Source organism: Diabrotica virgifera, chromosome 10 (assembly GCF_917563875.1).
Source record: "Diabrotica virgifera virgifera chromosome 10, PGI_DIABVI_V3a".
Classification (NCBI taxonomy): Eukaryota; Metazoa; Arthropoda; class Insecta; order Coleoptera; family Chrysomelidae; genus Diabrotica; species Diabrotica virgifera.
The window spans coordinates 30550745-30575423 of NC_065452.1; the positions used below are offsets into that span (position 1 = coordinate 30550745).

Here is a 24679-nt window from a genome sequence, read left to right on the forward strand (position 1 = left end):
GGGTATATTTATTTTCCTCGAGCATTCCCCTATAATTTATCTTTCTATCATGTCAAATGCTGCTCTTATATCTATAAATGCTAATACAGTTATATTCAAAAAAAAAGGGTACAAGTATTAGAAAGAGAAGTTAACGTCATCCTATTTGTGTAAAACCGGCTGGGATTTTTGGAGGTTATCAAATGTCACAGGTTATTAAAAATATAAATCATTGGCGTTGAGCATTAATTAGACGAAACCATTTATTCAACAATTATATAAAGAATAATTTTAATGACTGTTACAAATAGAATTTAGTATTTGGTGATAGAACCGTCTGCTTCTATAACTTTATTTAGTCTATTTGGCATACTTTGAATTATATTAGATATCATATTTGGATCAAGATCTTCCCAGCACTCTAAGATTGTATCCCACAATTGATCTGAATTTTGTGGCATAAAATTTCTTTTATATATTTTTTTAACAATTATGCCCCAAATGTTTTCAATTGGATTTATATCTGGACTGGCAGGCCATGGCAATACTTCCAGGTTTTGCGTTTGAAACCAATTCCTTACGGCATGGGCAATGTGGACTGAACAATTATCTTGTTGATATATAAAAGTATTATTAGGATACAATTGCTCAATAGAAGGGAGCATTACGTGTTCCAAAACGTTAATGTAATTGTCGGCAGTAAATCTTCCCTCTAATCGCCAACAAACACCAGGTCCATGTATACTAATCCAACCCCATACATTTACAGAAAAACGTCCAGATTTATTATGAGAGTGAATATATCGTTCTTCAAACCTAGTATTGGCTGGACGAAAAACACGGATTTGACCGTTATAGGTCGACTGAAAAGTCTTTTCATCAGTAAAAATGACGTTGTTCCAAAATTGTGGGTTGCGGTAAATATAGTTTAGTGCAAATATTACTCTTGCTTGCCGATGTTCAACAGTTACTAATGGTTTTTTAGCAGCTGGTCGGTTTTTTAATTCAGATTCATTGATCCTTCTGCTTACAGTAGGTTGGGCACCAGGAAATCCCGTATGAATCCTTGAATCCTTCGACGTCGCAAATGGATTATCTCTTAAGAATTGAACTAAAACAGCATCTTGTTGAGGAGTGGATACTTTGGAACGCCCTGAACCAACTTTTCTTTTTAATGATTGTTGTTGGACCCATCGTTGCTTAATTCTGAAGATTGTTTTCAAATTTCTATTATAGAAATTTGCTAGCGCACGAATTGACTATCCTTCTTCCATTTTCGTAATTATTTGAGCCTTTTCAATCTCACTTAAATGACGAGGCATATTAATTTTTTATTGTACGTAACGTTAAACCTTTTATCAAATTAAACGTCTTTGACGTCTATGAGTTGCATTTTTGATCACTTATGACATTTGATAACCTCCAAAAATCCCAGCCGGTTTTACACAAATAGGATGACGTTAACTTCCCTTTCTAATACTTGTACCCTTTTTTTTTGAATATAACTGTACCAGTTTCCTCCTGTATCTATGCTTCTTTCCATTAGGTTCCTAATGATTAATATGTTGTCATTTGTCTGTCTTCCTGGTTTTAATGCCGCTTGTTCTTCTCCCAAATTCCATTTCTACTTCTTGTCTTAGTCTCTTCTCTATTATTTTTGTATATACCTGGTGTCCCAATAAGAATGGCTCTCGGCCATATCTCAGGAACCGTTTATAGTAGAGCTTTGAAATAAAAAATTTTATAACAAAAGTTGCCTCAGGAAAAGCCTGGAAATTATTTTCATAATTATAGGTCCACCGCTAGAGGGCGTAATTGAATATCAAAAATAAAAAAATCTAAATTTTACAAAATTTTCCGAATGAAGGGGCACTGGAAATCCGATTATTGTATTCTTCACAAAATTCTGCGCATATTTGATTTAACAAGTTTAACTCTACCTTTGCAAACAAGAGGTGGGGGTGAGTGGGAACCTTGTTATGAAAAAATGGCTGTAAGTCCGGTTCTGCTAAATCAAATTTTGAAAACTGGGTCTTGTTGAAGACAGATCTTTTTCTTCAATGTAAGCGTGATAATTTTGAACCATCCTAATAAGTAATAAGCCAGCTGGGAGGCGTTATTTAATTTTTTTCAGAAATCTAGTTTTCTTTGGAAAATATTAAATACATACAAGTACCTATGCATTTTCAATCATACTTTATAAAACTAGATTAAATTAGAAATAGAATAGCGAAAACCGCATGTCGATACCTTTTTTCTATCTCAAGATACCTCGAGAAACGTGTAAATTTTATACAGAACTGTTACTATCACCGGTAAACTAAGTTAATGAAAAGTAGTGTGCTGTGGAAAAAAACAAAATAACATTTTGCAGATGTCAACGTATAAAAATATAATTAATTAAAACAACAATATAAAGAGAAACAATACTATTAAAATTAAATATAACACAGAACAAAAAGAACTACTTAGTGACGACCTAAATATTCAAATTGTTGCCCATCATACCCTACTCTAGAATACATCCAGAGAATACTAAACGCCATTCAAAGCATATCGAGAGCAGAAATTGAGACTGCTGTTCAATTTACTCTTGAAAGAGTAAATGTTTGCAACGAAAATGATGGGCAAAAATTTGAACGTTTATGTCATCACTAAATAGTTGTTTTTATTTCTTTGTAATAGGGCTTTTCAACGCTTCTCATTTGTTCGAGCCTCTGTCATATGCCGTATAATCCGTGTATAATATTAATATACGAGATATGAACGAGGCTCGAAACAAATGAGAAGCGTTGAAAAGACCTAATATACGTTGACAGCTGGAAGATGTTTCTTTGTTGTTTCCATAGCACACTACTTTTAATGAATTTCGTTTACCGGTGACAGTAACAGTTATGTTTTTAAATTTACACGTTTTGTAAGATATCTCGAGATAGAAAAAAGGTATTAACATGCGGTTTTCGCTATTCTGTTGATGATAATTTTGTCTAATTTTGTAATATGTTATTAAAAATGCATGTTTGTATTTAATATTTTCCAAGGAAAACTAGATTTCTGAAAAAATTAAATAACGCCTTCTAGCTGGCATATTACTCAGTAAGTTGGGTCGAAATCATAACTTTTACATTGACGAAAAAGATCCGTCTTCAACAAAACCACGTTTGCAAAATTTCATTAAGCAGAACCTGACTCACATCCAGTTTTTCATAACAAAGTTCCCACTCACCCCCACCTCTTATTTCCAAAGGTAGACCTAAACTTGTCAAATCAAATATGCGTAGAATTTTATGAAGAATACGACGATCGGATTTCCAGTGCCCCTTCATTAGGAAAATTTTGTAAAATTTAGATTTTTTAATTTTTGATATTCAATTACGCCCTCTAGCGGTGGTCCCACAATTATGAAAATAATTTCCAGGCTTTTCCTGAGGCAACTTTTGTTATAAAATTTTTTATTTCAAAGCTCTACTATAAGCGGTTCCTGAGATATGGCCGAGAGCCATTCTTATTGGGACACCCGGTACATATATTTTAAAACACAGTGATGACAGAAATATAGCTCTACAGGTAGGGTTACCATAATTTATTAAGGCCAAATCCGGACAGGGGTAGTCCAAGGAAAAAAACATATCCTTGCCCTTGCCTTTTGACAACTCCAAAGTTAGTATTAGTATTATCAGCACAAAGGCAAACTACTTTTGAATCAATAGAGTACTTTTTAATACATTTTAAAACATGTTCTACTAAAAGATCAGAAGTTTCACCCGGAAGTTCATCAAAAAATAAAAGTTTCACGTTGACACCTTCATTTTGCTTAAAATAACGAACACATACCGGAGTCAGTTTGAATTTGTTTCTGTTTGAACCATCAATTGTAACCGTAATAAAATTTGCATCTTGAGATCTTCGAGTAATTCGTTAAATGTTTTTTTTTTAATATTTTTTTAGTAAAGTAAAAAATCCGGACATTTCTGATATCCAGACGCCAATCCGGACTGTCCAGACGAAATCTGGATGTATGGTAACCCTATCTATAAGTATCTCAGTTTACATATTCTCCTTTTTTGTATATTGGCACGATGACATTGTTCTGCCTGTCTTAAGGGATTGTCTGTTTTTCCCATACCTCTTTATATATTTTCCATAGCCAGCTTATTCCTTCTTCTTCTATGTATCTTACCATTTCCGGTTCAATTTCCTGCCTTACCTATTTTTATGTTTGATAAGCGTACTATTACTTCCTCTACTTATTTTATCTATCTTCATGTTTTCTTCGCCTTCATTGGCTGAATCTCTCTTCGCCTTCATCTCCATGTTTTCATCACCTATTAGATTGTCTTCCTTTATTACTTTGGTATCAAATTTTTTCCACCTTCTCAAATGCCTCAAAAAATATGGGCCTGAAAGTAAATGAGGAGAAAACTAAGATGATGGCATCAACACCCAACAACAGAGCCAGAAACATGGGTCACCAATTCACTGTTGATAACTCTACCTTTGAAGTGGTGGACAAATTCACATACTTAGGCTCCCTGATCACCAAGGAGAACGTCATGACGGAAGAAATCAAGCGAAGGATAATCCTAGCGAACAAATGCTATTTTGGACTGAGTAGACATATGAGAAGCAGAAACTTAAGCCAAAAAACAAAAATAGCCATATACAAAACCCTCATACAACCAGTGTTGACATATGGATCAGAGACATGGACCATCTCCAAGGCAGATGAAAACCTTCTGTTTATATTTGAACGAAGGATCCTGAGATGAATATTCGGTGGCATCTGTGAAAATAGTATTTGGAGGAGGAGGTACAACTACGAAGTATACCACAGATATAAACATATATTTGGTGGTAAAGACTTAGTATCTCTTATAAGAATAGGAAGACTAAGATGGGCAGGACATCTAGCAAGATCACAGCATAACAATCCTCCTAGAAGAATCCTTATGTCACAACCTGTGGGAAGTAGAAATAGGGGTAGGCCAAAACTTAGATGGAAGGATGGTGTAGATGAGGATGGGAGAAAAATAGGCGCAGCAAACTGACAACGGTTGGCAATGGATAGGACTGACTGGCGTAATAGGCTGAAAGTCGAGGCTTTTTTATAGGGCTGTAGCACAATTGATGATGAAGATGAAAATTGTAAAGCCCTAGGCCTACAAGGCCTGTAGAGCATAATATTAGGTACATAAATGTCATAAACTGTAGTGTTTTGCGCATGTATAAAATTAAGTTTTCTTCGTCTTCCATGCAGTGATGGCACCTCAAGTTTTTAGCTTTTCCTGTTTTTCAGAGATTTTAAATTTACCAAGTGTCCAAAAACGCCTATTATTTTGAAAAAAGTCAAATATGTAACTATAAAACGGTAACACGTAGATCAGTGGTTTTCAACATTTTTGAGTAATGTACCACAAAATACTTTTTATTATTTCTGGTACCACCTAACTGTCTAAACTCAAATAACTATCTAGCTAGGTAATCTAATTAACTATAATAGTGGAACAAATTTTGGCTGTTTTTGCGTTTTGTGTACCACCGCAAATAATGATATGTGCCACCAGTGGTACATGTACCTAGCTTGAGAATCGCTGACTCAGATCAAATGTATGCTCAATAAAGTGTAACTAGAATTCCATGGGAAATTAAAAAATGCAATTCAAATCCAATAACGAAGTTGGGAACGATTTCCAATATAATCAGAAATAGCACACGTTCACAAATATTTTCATTAAAAAGTTCCCTAAAATAATTTCTGAATCATTTCAATTTCTGAAGCAATTTGCTTAAAATAATTTCTGAATTTAATGGATTACCACGTAAATAAGAATACTCCAGGGAAATAAGCAAAAAATAGACCATGTTCGGGACACTCAAAGATCCAGATAGCTGACAACTTTTTTAGATATTGTAGACCTATACGAAGAAAACCTACCTGTTTCCTGATTAGAATTCGGAGCCGTTTATTAATTATTAACAACTTAGTGCAAAAACGCGGTTTTTTTCGATTTTTCCACCCTATTAAAAAGGTAAATAGTTGACATAAGATTCCAAAAAATTTAATTTTTTAGAACATTGAAAAGGCTTCAAAATGCTGGTTTTTGAAAGTTAAAATGTCAATTTGTTGCTTCGCAAACTGCAAATTCAGTGAAAATCATTATGTGTCAATAACTTCTATTACAACTAACGTAGAACTTGTTTAAACTGGTGACCCACCCAAAGGTGGGTCACCATTAGTTAGTTTAAAAGTTAGGTTTAAAAGACTTGGGAAGGTCGAGGCTCTTTCATAGGGCTGTAGCACCATTAATGATGATGATCAAATTTTTTCTCTCATATAATAACTTTCCATACCCTAGCTATTTGTTTGTAGAGTTTATTTGGATTTACATTGATGTCTTTTACTGTGTTTATTTCCTTTTGCTTTCCTGCCTTCATATGTTGTATTGTCAAACAAATATGTAGTGAATACTACACCTCCCTACAAGGACCTATTGGATGGAAACTGTTGAACAAACTGGAAACAGTTCCAGAAATAGCACTGTATGTACTTTTTATTAAAAAAACTAGCTACAATGAATAGTGTTATAGATTTTTATGTAAATAAAAGTCTGCAAATACGGGCACAATTTTTAATTAAAATTTCTAAAATCTATTCTGGTATGAACATAAATAAAATCATATAAAATCTATTTATATGCATACAATTTTCTGGTATTTGAAAAGATATTACTGTTCTTAAAATACATTTTTGAAGTTGAATATTGTGTTTATATAGAATTAGCCAGTTGTTTGCAATGACAATATTACATTTTTACCTAAAAAAAGATTTGACATTTCGATTTCCCTTTTGGAAATCATTTTCTTTCTTTCTTTGTCCCCCTATTTTTATCTTATGAGTGTTGGATTTGGGCTATCTATTTTACTCTCCAGTCACCCATTTCTTCCATTCTTTTCTATTTTCTGTCATTATTTTTAATTCCTCCAGTGATTTTTGTTTAGCTTTTCCTGCCTCTACTATTTTTTCTTGGTCTGCCTCTTTTTCTTTTTGCAATGTTCTTTGCTTTGTGGACTTTTCTAGTAATTCTGTTGTTCATACCAGTTCTCACACCACTTCATTTGTCTCTTTGCTATTTTATTCATTATTGGTTCTTGGTTGGCCATTATCGCATTTTCCTAATAGTCTCGTTGTTTAATATATTTATCCGATTTTGTTTTAACAAGGCTATTACTTTAGATTTTCTCCATAATTTTGGAATTTTGCAGTCTTTGCAGCATGTGTTATAAAGTTGCAAGATCCAGTTTTTTGCTCCTTGGCCTAGATGCTTTATTTGTTCACTGCATATATCATCCACACCTGCAGCTTTCCCGTTTTTTAACCTGTTCATACCGTCGTGGAGTTCTTTTAGTCCCGCCGCATATTGAACCTAAGCGAGTCACAACCTGCGCCGGTGGGACGGGTGACCTGTGCAGTTATTTTTCTAGCGTGCCGCATATTGAACACAAGCTAACCCGACCGTCAGACGGGCAAAATAAGTGCAAACGTGTAACGGTTACTATTGATACCGGTTCTCAGTGGTACTGAGTACAAATACTGATTACAAAATACTGATGTATCTGATCCTTGTACTGAATTGAGTAGGCAACTAAAAAACGGTAGTTCCGTACATGTAACTAGTAACGTTTTAAAAATATCTTACACGTCCCTAGTAGTCGTAGCGGTATGACTTTCGAAAACATCGAATTTGATCATAAGCGGGGTGCATAAAAAGATATCTTACACTGAGTATTCTATTTCTACATACCTTTATAATAACAAGCATAAGTTAAACACTGCATTGATTGTGATTGCAAAAACGGTTCGCATGTTTTAAATAAGATTTTTGCTGATTATGTTTTGCTAAAATATTAAATAACACAAAAAATACAATTCACAACCATCATTTAATTTTTAACGATAAACAAAAGTCTAATAAATATATGATGCCAAGTTTAAAATTGATCGACTTTGTCGATAACAGTGTCATTAATAGATATTTTTTACCATGAATCATTTTCCAATGATTGTGTGGATTTAGAAATACATACTAAACAATTTTTTGATCTGTATAAAGGAGATTATAATTATGACACATTATGGCACTCCTTATTTTTCAAATAATATGCTCTTGTAAACGCATAACTTTGATTTATTGGCAAAAGCCACACTAACTACAGAGCCATGCGGTACATCTTTTCAATATGATGCAAGTCTTCGAAATGCCGCCTCTTAAGTATTACAGAAACTTAACTTTTATTTTTATTAAATGAACCTACACAAAATGAAGGACACCTTTTATTTTAAAAGCAAAACATACTTTATAGACCTGGATCCGGCAAACTGAAAATTTGTTAGTAGCTTAACGGTGTCTATTCGGACAAACTTTGATGTACAGGAACACTGGAACAGGGGAAGGTTTAATAGTGGAACAGTTTAAAAATTTGGAACGTCACATTACGAAAACGTCCCATGTATTTTGTCGGACAGAACAACCAATCGATTTGTTACCCTGTCATTAAACTCTCATTCAAAAATCAGACTGCTATTACTAACATGATTCCTGTTATTTGACATGTTCTTCCTGTTTCACTCATTAAAATGCCCAGTTAGTGATAAACACCAGTCTAATTTTTCCATGAGAGTTTAATGAAATGGTAATAAATCAATTGGAAGTTCTGTCCGACAAAATATATGGAACGTTTTTGTAGTCTGACGTTCCAAATTTTTAACCTGTTCCACAATTAAAACTTCCCCTGTTTCAGTGTTCCCGTACATCAAAGTTTGTCTGACGAGACACCGTTAAGCTATTAACAAATTTTCAGCTTGCTATTAATCAACTTTTTGTTGGTACGCAGGATCCAGGCCTAGAAATACAATGTCACAAATGATGGCGTAATCCCTTTTCTATAGGTATAAAATTTTTGTAAATATCATTCATTTCTTAAATCTACACAACATTATCATTAAAAACCGTTAAGCATATCTGTGAATATCGCACAACCCTCAAATAAAATGTGTCATCATATCGGGCTTGTTCATGCTTAAAAATAAAATATGTAGACAAGATATAAATATATGTAATAGGTAAGCAGTTTTTGCAACGACAATCCAATCACAATCAGTGTTGTTTATAATAATAGTAATTCCGAACGAGTTCTATTAGCTTTTCTACGTCCATCTCGAAAACAAAACCGCAACTGAGAATTGAGTCACGCGTCCCACGACACCAGAAAACTGTACGCCGATGACAAACGTTCGCATGCTAGACCTGGCACTGTATTCACTGATATTAGGATGCGCAGAACTCTCTACGCACCTCGCCGGTGCCAGGTTGTGTTCGCTTAAGCGTCGTTTAAACACAACGATAAGTCACAGCAACTAGTTGTGATGACAAGTTGAAACGCTGTTTAGACGCTGCGATTCAATGCGATACCACCTTCAACCCAACTCCAACTTTGATAAGTTGTGCGATGCACCGTTTACACACAGTGATAAGTTGCAACAACTCGATTGACCTTGATAAGTTGTTTGATTTATCGCTGTGTTTAAACGACCCTTTAGGATCAATTTGCGCCGGCACTTAGTGTAAAAGGAGTTCCTAGGTGGTTTGTCTCCTGATTTAACGACGTTCTACACCTTCGGCAAAGAATTAAGGATTCGCATGAAATTTTAGTATGTTATAGTTTACTTAAAAAAACTAAGACTTGATTTTTTAAAAATTGTTTTACCGTGCCGTTTAATTACTATTAAGGTTCAAAGTTAAGTTTTATCATGGGCTCTTATGGGAATTTTTAAAAAGTTAATAACTTTTGACCAAAATTTACGATTTTTAATTATTTGTGCTTAAATTAAAGGTTTCCTTGTAAGGAATAACATATTAAAAAATGAGAATTGTTTACCGTACCATTATTAAATAAAAGTGAAAATACTGTTTCGAAAATACTGTTTCGCTCTTAAAAAGTTAATAACTTTTGACCCAAATTTACTATTCTTAATTATTTGTGCTTAAATTAAAGGTTTTTTTGTAAGGAATAACATATTAAAAAATGAGGATTGTTTACCGTACCATTATTAAATAAAAGTTAAAATACTGTTTCGAAATCATGTTTCGCTCTTAAAAAGTTAATAACTTTTGACCCAAATTTAAGATTTTTAATTATTTGTGCTTAAATTAAAGGTTTTTTTGTAAGGAATCACATATTAAAAAATGAGGATTGTTTACCGTACCATTATTAAATAAAAGTGAAAATACTGTTTCGAAAATACTGTTTCGCTTGCATATAAGTTTCCCCCTTTCCTCTGAGAGGCATACCCCGCAACGAAGGTGTAGAACGTCGTTAATCTTCTTCTAGTATATGGGTCTTTATATCTGTTCTTAGTTCTCCCATTCATAAGGAGTTGAGTATCAACTTGGTTTGCTGTAACCTTGCAAGGTGGTTTATGTTCTTTTGGATCACCGCTAAGTTTTTTTTTACAAGGTTCCATGCTATTTTGCTACTATGTGTCATGTCCATTTTCCCAGGGATTCAATCCATTTTTTCTTTCTGGCTTGACTTAGCTGTTGGAGTAGGACTGTTCCACAGTCAACCGTTTCTTGGCTAAAAGGGTCGGTGGAATAGAGGGTTTCGTATGTTCTCATTAGTTCTTTGGACTCGCTGGACACCCCTGGAACATATTGTTGCCTACATCCTCTGGGGATAGCTTTTCTAGTCACATTTTTTATTACTTCTACAAATTTTTCGTAGTTCCCTACTTTTGGGTCAAGACGTAGCAGCTCAGAATCTAATATGTCTGCATACTTTTGCCAATTTGCCTTTTTGAAGTTTGAAAATCTCCTTCTGAATGGAATAATTTGTGGTCTGATAATTGGAGAGATGTTTATACCAATTGGTATATGCTGAGTTTTTGGTATGGGGCCATATACTACTTTGGTACACCGGTCTTCAAGGTTATTACTTGAAAAACAGATATCCGGATTATATCCTCTTTTCCAAACTTTGCTCTGAAAAGATGGTGGAAGCTTAGGATCACGGATTTGGCGTGAGGCCACTCGTTTCAGCCCATGCTTCTACTGCGTCTCCATTTGAGGCTGCATAGCCCCAGAGTAAACTGTGACTGTTAAAGTCTCCTAGTATAAGCTGATTCGGTTGTGATTGGAAGTTAGTTGGGGGGTGATAATATAAAAGGCTGGTTTGGGGGCTTGTATACCGAGGTTATTGTGCATTTTCTGATCTCAATGGTTATTACCTCTATACCGTTTACATTCGTTGTTCCCACAGATGAGACTATGGTTTGAGTTCTCACAAATACCACGCTCCCATGCTTATTGTGTGGTAACTCCGCAAACAGTTTCATACCTGAGATTTTCGGTCTCGCTTCAGTTAGGTCTCTGTGGGTTTCCTGGATGCACAATACCTCACATTTCGTGTTTTTGCAGAATTCTGATAAGATGTCTTATTTTGATGTAGTGATTTACAGTGATTAACATTGTGTTTAAATAGTGTATAACCGCCAAGCAGTTGGGGAGGTTATGATAACTTACATTATTATTACTTATTACATTTTTTAACTATTTAAAATAAGCGTTATTACAAAATGAATTTTTCAATCCGTTCTTTAACTTATATATGTATTTTTAGACGAGTTTTTGGTCTGGCAAAAGATTTCACCCCTGTCAAATGGTCAGAATACTTTGACAAAGAGGAAATTATTCAGTTAGCAAATGGTGAATTTCATGTTTACACCAAAGGCAGCGAAGGACCAATTTTACTTTGTCTTCATGGTGGTGGCTATTCTGGTTTGAGTTGGGCATTATTTGCAGTAAGTACAAGATATTCCTTAAGAAACTATTTCTTATAATTTTAAAATATTCATTGTTTTGCTTATTTCTAATTTTATTAGGCAGAAGTAACGAAGTTGATAAATTGCCAAGTGGTAGCACTAGACTTACGAGGTCATGGAAATACTTCGACCAACGATGATTCTAACCTATCATTGGAAATGTTATCAAAGTAAGTTACATTACAAATCACCATTTTCTACTCAATATATAAAACTTTCAGCGATGTCATGGATATGGCTGCAAAACTGACTGAAAAAAATGCATCTCCGATAGTATTGTTAGGTCATAGCATGGGAGGTGCTGTAGCTGTAGAGGCTGCGTATCACATTGAGGCTGTTGTAGGACTTTGTGTCATTGATGTGGTCGAAGGAACAGCTCTTGATGCATTGTCATCTATGCAAAGTATTCTTAGAGGGAGACCAACACAATTCAAAAGTCTTCAGCATGCTATCCAGTGGTGGTGAGTAGTATTGTTAGCTTACATATCATTTCGTTATTAGCCGATCAAGGAACAATCTGACCTAAAAAAAATAAAGGAAGGATGAAAATTTGGGAATAGGTAGTTGAAATTGTATATTATTATATAAGGAAAAGTTTACTATTCTATTTTTGTAAAATGGAGGGGATGTAGAATAGTAAACTTTTATATATTTTTATATATATAAAATATATGTATATATTTTTTATAAAAATATATTATACAGTGTGTCTGCGTAACTTGGAACTATATGGGAAACTTTTTTAATATCAATTTTACGAAAAAAAGTTATTCTTCATAAAGTGCTCTGCATAGTCTAAAACCTAAGATGCAATCAGATATCAAATTTTATCAATAATATACGAGGTATGTCCAAAAATATGAATTTCGCTCAAGAATAAAGTGCCTTTATATTTCACAATATCAAAAATTGTTATTAAGGAAAGTTGTTTGTAATTAAAAATTATGTTAAAATACGCATTTACACGCTTCTAATTAAAAAAAAAAAAATGAAAATTTTCCTCAAGTTACGGATAAATACCGGACATCATTTTTATTTAAGATAACTCCGTTATTATTAATTTTACGAAAAAAAGTTATTCTTTATAAAAATGTCTGTATTGTCAAAAAACTAAGATTCAGTCATAAGATATCAATTTTTTCAATTTTATACGAGGTATGTCAAAAAATATTAATTTCGCTCAAGAGTAAAATACCTTTATAGTTCACAATATTTCAACCAGAAGGATGCAACTGCATATTGAAACATAGTTTTTAATTCTGAACAACTTTTTATAATAACAAATTTTAATATTGTGAAAAATAAAAATACTTTACTCTTCAGCGGAATTAATATTTTTTGACATACCTCGTATAAAATTGAAAAAATTTAATCTTATAATTTTATCTTAGTTGTAGACTATGCAGAACGTTTTATATACAATAACTTTTTTTCGTAAAATTAATAATAACAGCTATCATAAATAAAAATGATGTTGAGTGTCCGTGATTTGAGGAAAATTTTCAAAAAAATTTTTTTCTCAATTCTCAAGGAATGTAAATGCAGATTAAACATAATTTTTAATTACAAACAACTTTTCTCAATGAAAATTTTCGATATTGTGAAATATAAAGGCACTTTACTCTTGAGCGAAATTCATATTTTTTGACATACCTCGTATACTGTTGATAAAATTTGATATCTGATGATTGAGTCTTAGGTTTTAGACTATGCAGAGCACTTTATAAAGAATAGCTTTTTTTCGTAAAATTGATATTAAAAAAGTTTCCCATATGGTTCCAAGTTACGCAGACACCCTGTATAATAATATATACCCATTTCACGGGGGTGAAAGATATACATTCAAAATAAGTCCGGAATTCGATAAAATGGCTAATTTTAAGCGACTTTTGTTCTATAGAGACTCAGTACTTCTCGACTTATTTGCTAGTGAATATGTTCATTTTTAACAAAAAAAAAACATGTTTTTGGTCGGTTTTTCGCAAATAACTCAAAAAGTATTTTATCGAAAAAATTATTCTTTAATATAGCTTATAAAAAAATGGTGTATGCATGAAGTCAGTGGATCTAGTAGAAGCAGAGTTGTAGCTAATGAAAAGTAGGTTCTTATTCGTCAAATTCCAAATCGAATATTTCAACGTGAAATAACCAAAAAAACGGAGCACTTTTCGGGGAAAACTCATGACAACTTTTTTAAATAAAGTGTTTAACCCGGGAGTAGTCGCGCTCACTTCTGTAACGTGAATAGTCGCGTGTTAGATTCTATCTCAAAATACGAATTTACAACATATTTTTATTTTATAGTATTTTTATTTGTTATGTTAGAAATATTATTTCTAACAATAATTATTAAAGCTAATTGGCTCTCCCCAAAGCCATAAATTCCACAAAAAGAAGAAGAAGAAAAAAAATTCCTACGCATTACTACACCCTTCCTCGAGGCACTTACGAAATTTTTTCAAAATTGCAAAATGTTTCATCAAGTTATCGCGAAAAAGGATAAAATGTGAGATTCTATCTAACGGCGCGACTACTCCTGCTCCTGGGTTAAAAAAAGGTTTATTTTTGTTTTTTAAAAAAACTTTTAACATTAAAAGTAAGTGAGTTACACTCAAAATATTGTTGGTCCCTTTTATATTTTGGTAAAAAGAATCGCGAAAATCACCCCATAATATTAGTATCCCAAATAAAATTAATCGTTACCACTTCGCTTCTACTGGGTCCACTGACTTCATGCATACGCCTTTTTTTTTTCACTTTTAAAAAGCTATATTTTTGCTGAGAATATTTTTTTCGATAAAATACTTTTTGAGTTATTTGCGAAAAACCGTCCAAAAACATGTTTTTTTTTTGTTAAAAATGAACATATTCACTCGCAAATTACTCGAAAAGTATTGACTTTGTGAAAAAACTCTATCGAACAAAAGTTGCTTAGAATTAGTCATTTTATCAAATTCCGGACTTATTTTGAATGTATATTTTTCACCCCGAGAAGGGGTATTCCCCTCCATTTTATAAAAACAGTTATGTAGAACTGTAGAATATGTAGAATTGTAAACTTTTCCTTATATAATAATATACAATTTTAACTACCTATTCCCAAATTTTCATCCTCCTTTTATTTTTTTTTTGAGGTTTTTGTAAAGTTTTGTGTTCTTTGATCAGGGTATATGAGCAATTATTTTTGTAGTAAGATGTTTCCTTGACGAATATCTATCTCATTTTCACTTTCAGTTACAAAGGAGGCCAAACTCACAATATTGAGGCAGCTAGGGTCTCTATGCCTGGACAATTAGTTAGGTATGTTTAGACAATCATTCACATTTTGTTAACACTTTCACTGCCACATATACAGGGTGTTTGGTAAAGAATGGGCCATAGCTTAACCTTAGATTCCTGAGGTTAAATAGGTCGATTTAAGCTAACTTACCTTAGTACAAAAGTTGATAATAACCGAAATACAGGTTGTCAAAGATAAACTTTTATTTTATTTATTTTTGAATATTTCCTGACAGGCATGGGACAACAACACGAAATTTGGTAAGTGGTGCTGGTACTGTATAACCAATGAATAGTATTTTATTTGCATAGAAAGTATTGGAGAACCTAAAAATTATGCTAAAATAGCAGTTTCATCAGTGGCGTAGCCACTCTGGTAGTAGCCAGAAACGATTATTTAACATAATTTAGTAGGGTGTACAGTGCTTACACTTTCTGCCAAGTATGACACGGACATGTCAAATTATTTTAAAGTATGTATTCTTTTTTTTTAAATAAAATATTCTTTATTTAAAACTTTAAAAACTATGTGTGCTGGGTACTATAAAACTATTTGACATATCCTTATCATACTTGGCAGAAAGTGTAGGTACTGTACACCCTACTAAATTATGTTAAATAATCGTTTCTGGTTAATACCAGAGGCGTACGGCAGGGGAAAGTAAATGGTTGACCCTTCCCAAATTCTACGCCACTGAGGAAACTGCTATTTTAGCATAATTTTTAGATTCTCCAATACTTTCTATGCAGATAATATACCCTTCATTTGTAACGATAAAGTCGTTCGTTTTCGAGTTGAAATAAAAAACAAAGTGGCATAATACATTAGGGAGCGTTCAAGTATTACGTAACGCAATTTTTGAGGATTTTTGACCCCCCCTCCCCCCATGTAACGCACCGTAACGTTTTTCTGTACCCCCTCCCCCTACCTAAACGTTACGTAACACCCAAGTGGCCATTTGAACCTAAATGGAAAACGAGGTTGCGAAAAGTACCGGAAACTCGTAAAAGAACTTTGTTATTATTTTAATGGCATTTGAGGTAATAATAAAAACTTACAATCATCATTCAGCCTTAAATGTCCACTGCTGAACATAGGCCTCCTCCCCTCGTTTCCAACCACGTCTATCCTGCGCCGCTCTCATCCAGTTTTTATTTAGCTTTCTTAAGTCGTCAGTCTATCTTGTAGGCGGTTGACCGACGTTTCTCTTGTCTTCGCTTGACCTCCATTCCAATAACCTTTTTGTCCATCTCCCATCTGTCATTCTGGCAATGTGTCCTGTCCATCTCCACTTCAACCTGGCTAGCCTTTCGATGACGTCAGTCACCTTTGTTCTTCTCCTGATTTCTTCGTTTTTGATTTTGTCTTGCAGAGTTATTCCTAACATTGAGCGCTCCATTCTTCTCTGCGTTACTCTTAGTTTGGTAGCCGAAGCTTTAGTTAAGGTAAGTGTTTCTGATCCGTACGTCAAGACTGGGAGGACGCACTGATCAAATACCTTTCTCTTTAGGCATGTGGGCAAGTCCCTTTTAAAAGTTTCTCTCAGTTTTCCAAATGCTGCCCACCCAAGAACGATTCTTCTATTCAGTTCATGTGTCTGGTTATCCCTGCCACTCGTAATTTCATGTCCCATGACATGAAATATGTTCAAAACTTACAATAATAATCTTTTATTATTAATTTTACATTTACATTTACATTTTCCCTACTTGGCCCCATCCTTACATACATTTTTGGTTTCATTCTTTATTGTTCTTCTCATGCATTCTTCTATTTTATTAATTAATTTTTGTATAACAAATAATATACGATGTTACCAGTAGTTTCGGAAAAGTAGTGAAAAAAATGTGTAAAACTTTTTGTTCTTCAACGCCCTGTATCGTGAAACCAAAATTATTTAGTAAGCAAACCCCAATTATTTTTTAATTTTTCACCTATCCTAGAGATCCTGAGGTAAAATGTATAATTTTCGTCAAGATGTTAATCACATAAAACTTTGAAATTAATAATTCAGGAATCACACTTTAAATAAGGGTATTATTTTTTAAAATATCTATCACTTTTCTAAACTAAGTATCAATATAGTGGGTTTTGTATTTATTGCTTTTTATTTAAAGACATTTTTAAATAATTTGAAAATTTGCGTACATATTTAAAACATTAATGAATACCTACCTACTGCTGAAAACTATACTGCATGTTATGGACTTGAATTACCCATTTCATTTTTACCAAAATATAAAGTACCTACCTATCTATTCATCAGATAAACCCATAAATAACTCCGAGGGAACAGTTCCGGATATTGGAAACATAATATGACACATGGTCTTTTGAAAACAAAACAATGCTCAACGAAAGAATCCCTTTAGGTTCAGGCACTTGACATCATTTTTACCCTGAAAATCCTATGTCGCTAAACCATCAAATATAATTTAGGTGAAGTGAAACGAAAGAAGATTATGCGCTGTTGGATGTTGGGCTTTGGGTTGTATAATATAAATGAGAAATGGTTTACATTTGAGCAATGAATTTTTTTTAGAGTTTTCGGTTGATTTTATACAGTTTTCAGTAGGTAAGTAGATTGGAGTTCAAATCAGTAGGTTTTATACAGTTTTCAGTAGATCGGAGTTCAAATCGGTAGGTCTACTGAAAAATCAGTAGACAAATCATAATACAATTCAGGGGTCTATGTAAAACATGAAAGAAATTATGTAGTTTTTTTTATTTAAGTTAAAAAAGAATGTTACGTAACGCGCTGTTCGAACCCCCCTCCCCCATGTAACGCGCCGTAACGTTTTACAAAACCCCCCCTCCCCCCAAACTGCGTTACGTAATACTTGAACGCTCCCTTAATCAAAATAACTGCCGTTTTATTTTTAACTTCAAATATCTCGGAAACTAATGACTTTAACGTTATGAATGAAGAGTACATTATTTACATACAAAGTATTGGCGAATCTAAAGATTATGCTAAAATAGCAGTTCCGTCAGTGGCGTAGAATTTGGAAAGGGTCAACCATACACTTTCACCTGGCGTACGCCTCTGGTAGTAGCCAGAAACGATTATTTAACATAATTTAGTAGGTTGTACAGTATCTACACTCTCTGCCAAGTATGATAAGGATAATATGTCAAATATTTTTAAAGTACCAGGTAAAAAATTTGTATTCTTAACTAAGAACTTTTATTTAATAATAGTTCTTAAAGTTTTAAATAAAGAATAAATTATTTAAAAAAATATAATACTTTAAAACTATTTGATATATCCGTGTCATAATTTGGCAGAAAGTGTAGGTGCTGTAGACCCTACTAAATTATGTTAAATAATCGTTTCTGGCTACTACCAGAGGCGTACGACAGGGAAAAGTGAATGGTTGACCCTTCCCAAATTCTACGCCACTCACGGAACTGCTATTTTAGCATAATTTTTAGATTCTCCAATACGTTGTATTTAAATAATGTACTCTTCATTCGTAACGATAGGTCATTAGTTTTCGAGATATCTGAAGTTAAAAATAAAACGGCACAGTTATTTTGATTAATGTATTATGCCCCTTCGTTTTTAACTTCAAATATCTCGAAAACTAATGACTTTATCGTTACGAATGAAGAGTATATTGTTTACAAAGAAAGTATTAGAGAATCGAAAAATTGTACTAAAATAGCAATTCCGCCAGTGGCGTAGAATTTGGGAAGGGTAAACCATTCACTTTCCCCCGTCGTACGCCACTGGTAGTAGCCAGAAATGTTTGTTTAACATAATTTAGTAGCGTGTACAGTACCTACACTTGCTGCCAAGTATGACAAGGATATGTCAAATGGTTTTTAGTAGCTACAATGAAATGCAAAAAATTGAATTTTGCATCTTAGGTTTAAAATGCGTTTATCTCGGAAACGGTTGAGTATAGTAAAATGAATTTTTTTAAGTAAAAATAATAGGGGAATCAAAGTTTTGATCTCAAAATTATGTAGAGTGGGAGACAAAAAAAAATGGAACGTATTAAATGAGCGCTGAAAGACGTATGTGGCGCCCTCTGGGTAATATGTAATTTTTGGTGGGGAATTTAGGTTTCTCGTCCCAAAAAAACCCCACTTAGCAAATTTCGTGTTGTTATCCCATGCGTGTCAGGAAATGTTCAAAAATAAATAAAATAAAAGGTTATCTTTGACACCCTGTATTTCGGTTATTATCAACTTTCGTACTAAGGCAAATTAGCTTAAATCGACCTATTCTAAGCTCAGAAATCTAAGGTTAAGCTATGGCCGTCATTACCAAACACCCTGTTGATGTTTTTTAGGGTAAAAACAGGAAAGTTAGCTTCAAATGATTGTGATGCTGGAGAACCAGTAGATATGGCTTCTTCTGCCAAAGAAACTCCATCCGCTTATTCCGCCATCGAAGACATTATCGAAGTTGAAGAATCAGAAGATGACGGTTGTAGTAACTGTGGAAGACCTCCACTTCCGAAATCACAAAAAACTGAAACATTCAAAACTCCAATCTCCGGCAGGACAGAACCAGATGGAGAACCATACACATGGCGTATTGACCTCAGCAAAACCGAACAGTTTTGGACAGGCTGGTTCAAGGGACTCTCACAAAAGTTTTTAGATCTTCGCATTCCGAAGTTGCTTTTATTGGCGAACATACACGGACTGGATACTACTTTAACAGTTGGTCAGATGCAAGGTAGGACATTAAACTCATCTTCTTATTCTTCTAATGGCGCTACAACCCTTTGTGAGTCTTGGCCTGCTTACTAATGTTCTTCCATTCTGTCCTGTTGGATACTTTCCTTCGCCACTGCTTGATGTTCATGGTTTTAAGATCTTCCTCTACGTTGTCTATCCATCTTTTATGCTGGGGCTGGGGCCACAGTAAGGTCTAATGCCGTTAATTAACGCGTTATTTGACATTAAAGAGAGGTGTAGCCACGACTTAGCGCAGTAATTTGTTATTGCCATTATTAATTGCCGTTAAACGTTAGGCGATAGATCGGGTGGCGGTTTTTTCGACACTTCAAAGGAGTTACTCCGTTACTTATCCCGTTGCTGTGGCTACACTTGCACTGTTTCAACAAATTCTAGCTTGCAGCGCAGCAGAGTAATTTGTTTTGTGAATAGGTACATACAATTCTACGAAAATGGAGTGGAGTAATGAGAAAATAATTGAATTTTTAACAGTGTTTGAAACAGACCCTTGTTTACGGGATCTCCGACAAAAATCACATAAAAATCGTGCTGTTCGTTTTCTGTGCAATTTTATCAACCAACATCTTCTTTTGAGTTTTGGTTTTTGCTTGATCCGTTTATAAAATAATAAATTCATAAAATAATAATTAGCACTTATAAAATATAACAGCGTAGCAGCTTCGACTTCCATTTTAAAATTATTGGATTAAAAAACGCATTTTCTGCTGACTACGTGCTAAAATACACACACCCAAACTTATATGGAATCACTATATGTATTTCAAAGTAATATTTATTTCTTTTGAAAAAACTTGTTATTGTTGCGAAGATTAAAGGTTTTTATTGAAAATAAACAAATATATAAGACAATCGGATAGTACAGCCCGGTACGGTATAGATTATTTGCTTGAGTTGCAAGTTGAACGAAAATAAATAAACTAACTTTTGCGTCCAAAAACGAAAATATGCCTCATGTGGGGTTATACAACTTACAACGAGGAAAGATTATTGGTCTTGTGGAGAAAGTAATAACGACTCTCCACGTTCGTTTAATTGTCCAATCAGCTGGAAGACACCTAACCATTTCTCACCTGCAGCTCCAAAGGCAGCTTTTGGAAGCTACAGGTGTAACTGTTTCAGTTGAAACGATAAGAAGAAGAGTTCGTACCAAGAAGTATACAGCAGGAGACAGTTATGGGTTCCCGAATTATCCAGACAGCACAAGATTGATCGCCTAAATTGGTGTCTTCACCACCAAAACTGGAACATTGGGAATTGACAAAATATGCTATTTTCAAAAACAGTCAGGATTTGATGTAATCAGATGGAAAATCAGATGACCCACGAAATCGTGTACTTAGAGGTCGAGGAAGACAAGCCAGAATGAAAACTGTCAGATCTGTTCACAAATATACAAGGGGAAGTGTAATGTTCTGGAGAGGAATTGTGATCCGTAAAAAAACTCCTTTAATTTTCATCCAATCAACTTTAACTGCTCACAGGTATATTGATAACCTGCAGTCAGGCTCTGGAGAGGTGCAACAGGAGAAAATTTAATTTTATTGCATGATAATGGACCTCTACATACCATTAGAGTAACTACAGACATCATTGAAGCAGAAGGTATCCCTTGTTTGGAGTGGCCTGCTTTCTCATCCGAGCTTAATCCTATAGATTATTTGTGGGATATGCTTAAAAGAAAAATTAGAGCTCGCCGGGATAATCCACAAAACACCGTACGGCTAGTACAAGCTGCTTTTAAAGGATGGAGCAACCTACCACAACAAAACGTTAATAAAATTATTTTTTTCATTTTAATTGTGGCTTATTTCCCATATAAATAATTAATCATAAAAATGCCACAAGGAAATAGCTTCAGAACAACATTAAAATGTTGATAATTTGATTAGGAGCGTGCCCACGCAAGCTGAAGCTTCCGTAAGGACTAGAGATGATAAGACTGACTACTACAAAATACAAAAAAAATAAATAAAAACAAGTTAAACATTATTCGTTTTACATTGAAATTTTGTATGCTATTGACTTTAAAACAACTACTTCCAATTTGTTTGTTAAATACTTTATTGTTTTATTTAATTGTTATGTATTTCTTATTAAATTGCTTTAAAATAAACATTGTTTGACTTCGTGTGTTCGTTTTTTTTTAAATTCGCACAGAATAGTAAGAAATATCAGATGATTCCATATAAATTTGGGTGTGTGTAAGTGTGGACAGTCACTTTAACGTGCAGTTTATTCCATCATTTTTGGTGTGTTAATTAATACGATAATGGACGTTAGACGTTAACGTTACTGTGGCCCCAGCACTACCGGGCCTTCCTCTTGTTCTATTTCCTTGGGGCTTCCATGTCTGGATTACTTTTACAACTCGATTATCTGGCATTCTTTCTAAGTGATTAAGCCAGTTTAGTCTTTGTGCATCTGCTTTAGTTTATCCAGCTCGTAGTTCATTTTAATTCTTCACGAACCATTGCTGCAGTGGGTTGATCCATATATCTTTCTTAGTAACATTAAACTTATAATACAGATATAGTTACACTTAGCTTTTGATTTGAGTCACTTTGTGGGGTTATTCTCATTAATTTGTTTACTCCCAGGCCATGAGTCTTCTGTAATACAAGTGTCGCTCAAGATGAGCAAATTCTTGAATTTACTGAGCACATACTTCTTCTCCTTCTTCTTTTGGCATCATAACCCTGGATGGGTCTTTGCCTGTCTGGCTCTGTCTTTCCATTCAGATCTCTCTTGTGCCCTTCTCCTCCATTGTCTTATATTCATGGTTCTCAGGTCGTCTTTCACGTCATCCAACCATCTCGTCCTGGGCTTTCCCTTTTTCCGCCTTCCTACCGGCTTCCACTGTAACATCTTCTTTGTAGTTTTCGTATCTTCTTGTCGCTGAACATGTCCCAGCCATGACATTCTTTGATTTTTGACAAATCTTACAATATCATACCCTTCATTCAGTTCATTAACCTCGTCGTTTCTCCTGATTCTCCAGGTGGCATCTTCCTCTTGCACCGGACCATATACTTTTCTCAGTATCTTTCTCTCGAATGTCCTGAGTTGTCATCTTTTTTCGTCATTACCCAGGTTTCACAACCATAGGTTACAAAGGGTCTAAACAAAGTTCTGTAGATAGTCATTTTGGTTCTTTTATCTAGTAATTTCGATGTCATGAATCTTTTATTAGCATAGTATGTACACTTCGCGTCAAAAAAAACTGGTACAACTCTTATAGCCGAAAATCGTGTTTTTCAAGTTGTGTAAGTTGATCTTGCCACAAGTGTCATTCTAATTTCTTGAGCAACGTTGCCAGTTCAACGAAAATATTATATCAAACTAGGTAAAAACGGGGCTGAGCGACAGACCGCATTTTTTAATATACTAAAAACTAAAATAATGGTATTTATCCGTCATCTCAATTAAGTATCCATACATTGATTCGTGTTTTATTATAATTTGTGAAAATATTTCAGTTCAAAAATAATGATAGATATAAATCTTGACACGACTTTAAATTATTATGTTTAATGTCAAATCGAGAGGTGTGATTGGTTTCTCGTAAATTTTAGGACAAAACTGCATTAAGTTGTGTAGAATAAATAAAACATACTGGAAAAATTTAAATTGAAATTAATACAAAATGAATAACTTTTACAGTGAACAAGTTTGGAATTTAAATATATGTATTACCATTCGAAATATACATTTTAAACGTTTTTTTTTGTATTTAGATTTAGTGCAATTCCGTTATCTGTGATGCCAACAACGAAGTGATTCACAAACAATAATTGTCAGTCTGAACACAGGTTTACATTGGGAAAAAAAAGTGTACCAGTTTTATATGACGCGAAGTGTACGATTTCCACTGGAAATACGTGCAATAATTTCGCTAGTTACGGAATTCTGATTGATTTCTGTGCCCAGATATGTGAAGGCATCCACACGGTCAATAGTATAGTTGTCTATTGCTATAATATTTTCATTCTCAGGTGTTCTTTTGATGGTCATGTACTTAGTTTTTGTCTCGTTTATTTTAAGCCCTCTTTTTTGTGCTTCAGGATCAATTTCCTTGAACGTTTCCATTAGTCGTGTCTTGCTTCTACTAATAATGGCGACATCGTCTGCATATGCAGTAATTTGTACTGTTTTGGTATTTATATGGTCGGTTACATTGGTTTTTCTGATGACTGCCTCAAGAACTGGGTTGAACAGCATGGTTGAAAGTGCGTCTCCCTGTCTCACCCCCATGTTGATGTCAAACAGGGGAGACAGTTCTCCATCTACTCTAACTGTGGCTTTTGAACCCTGCAAATTCATTTTTATGAGGCTGATATATTTTTTTGGTATACCTACATTACGGAGGTCTTCCAGCATTTTGTCTCTTTTCACACTATCAAAAGTTTGTTTAACCTTCGGATGACCAAGCGGGGGAAATTGTGACCCCAGCGTATGTTTTTCTTTAATAAATTCAAAAGTATTTTCAATATTTAACTCATTATTTTTTTATTTGACTTTAATATCATTCTAGATATCCTCATATTTTGAAATAAAAAAAATTCCCTATATTTTAGGAATAAAAAATATATTCTGAAGTTGATGTTTAGTAAAATAGCGTCTATTATGTGTAATTCCAAGTAGTTTTACGCTAATGACGTCGACTTTGCAAAGTAACAAGACACTTACTCAACATACACACTACACATGACACTAATACTCATGTTGTGACTGGCCGAATGACATAAAGTCCATGCCATAAAAAAATTAAAAATTAAAAAAAAACTATTTTTTTGTTAATTGTCATTTTTGACATTTTTGAACCTGGG

General features: G+C 33.9%; 1 protein-coding gene across 1 annotated transcript in view; it reads left to right on the plus strand.

The window, feature by feature from the left end:
* Positions 1-24679, plus strand: part of LOC126893180 (protein phosphatase methylesterase 1-like) — a 40436-nt gene that overhangs the window by 7455 nt on the left and 8302 nt on the right. The window contains exons 2-6 of the mRNA XM_050663134.1: positions 11656-11836; positions 11918-12027; positions 12079-12318; positions 15092-15157; positions 19439-19830. Of these exons, the coding sequence (XP_050519091.1) occupies positions 11656-11836; positions 11918-12027; positions 12079-12318; positions 15092-15157; positions 19439-19830 (989 nt within the window). The remainder of the gene's footprint in view (positions 1-11655; positions 11837-11917; positions 12028-12078; positions 12319-15091; positions 15158-19438; positions 19831-24679) is intronic.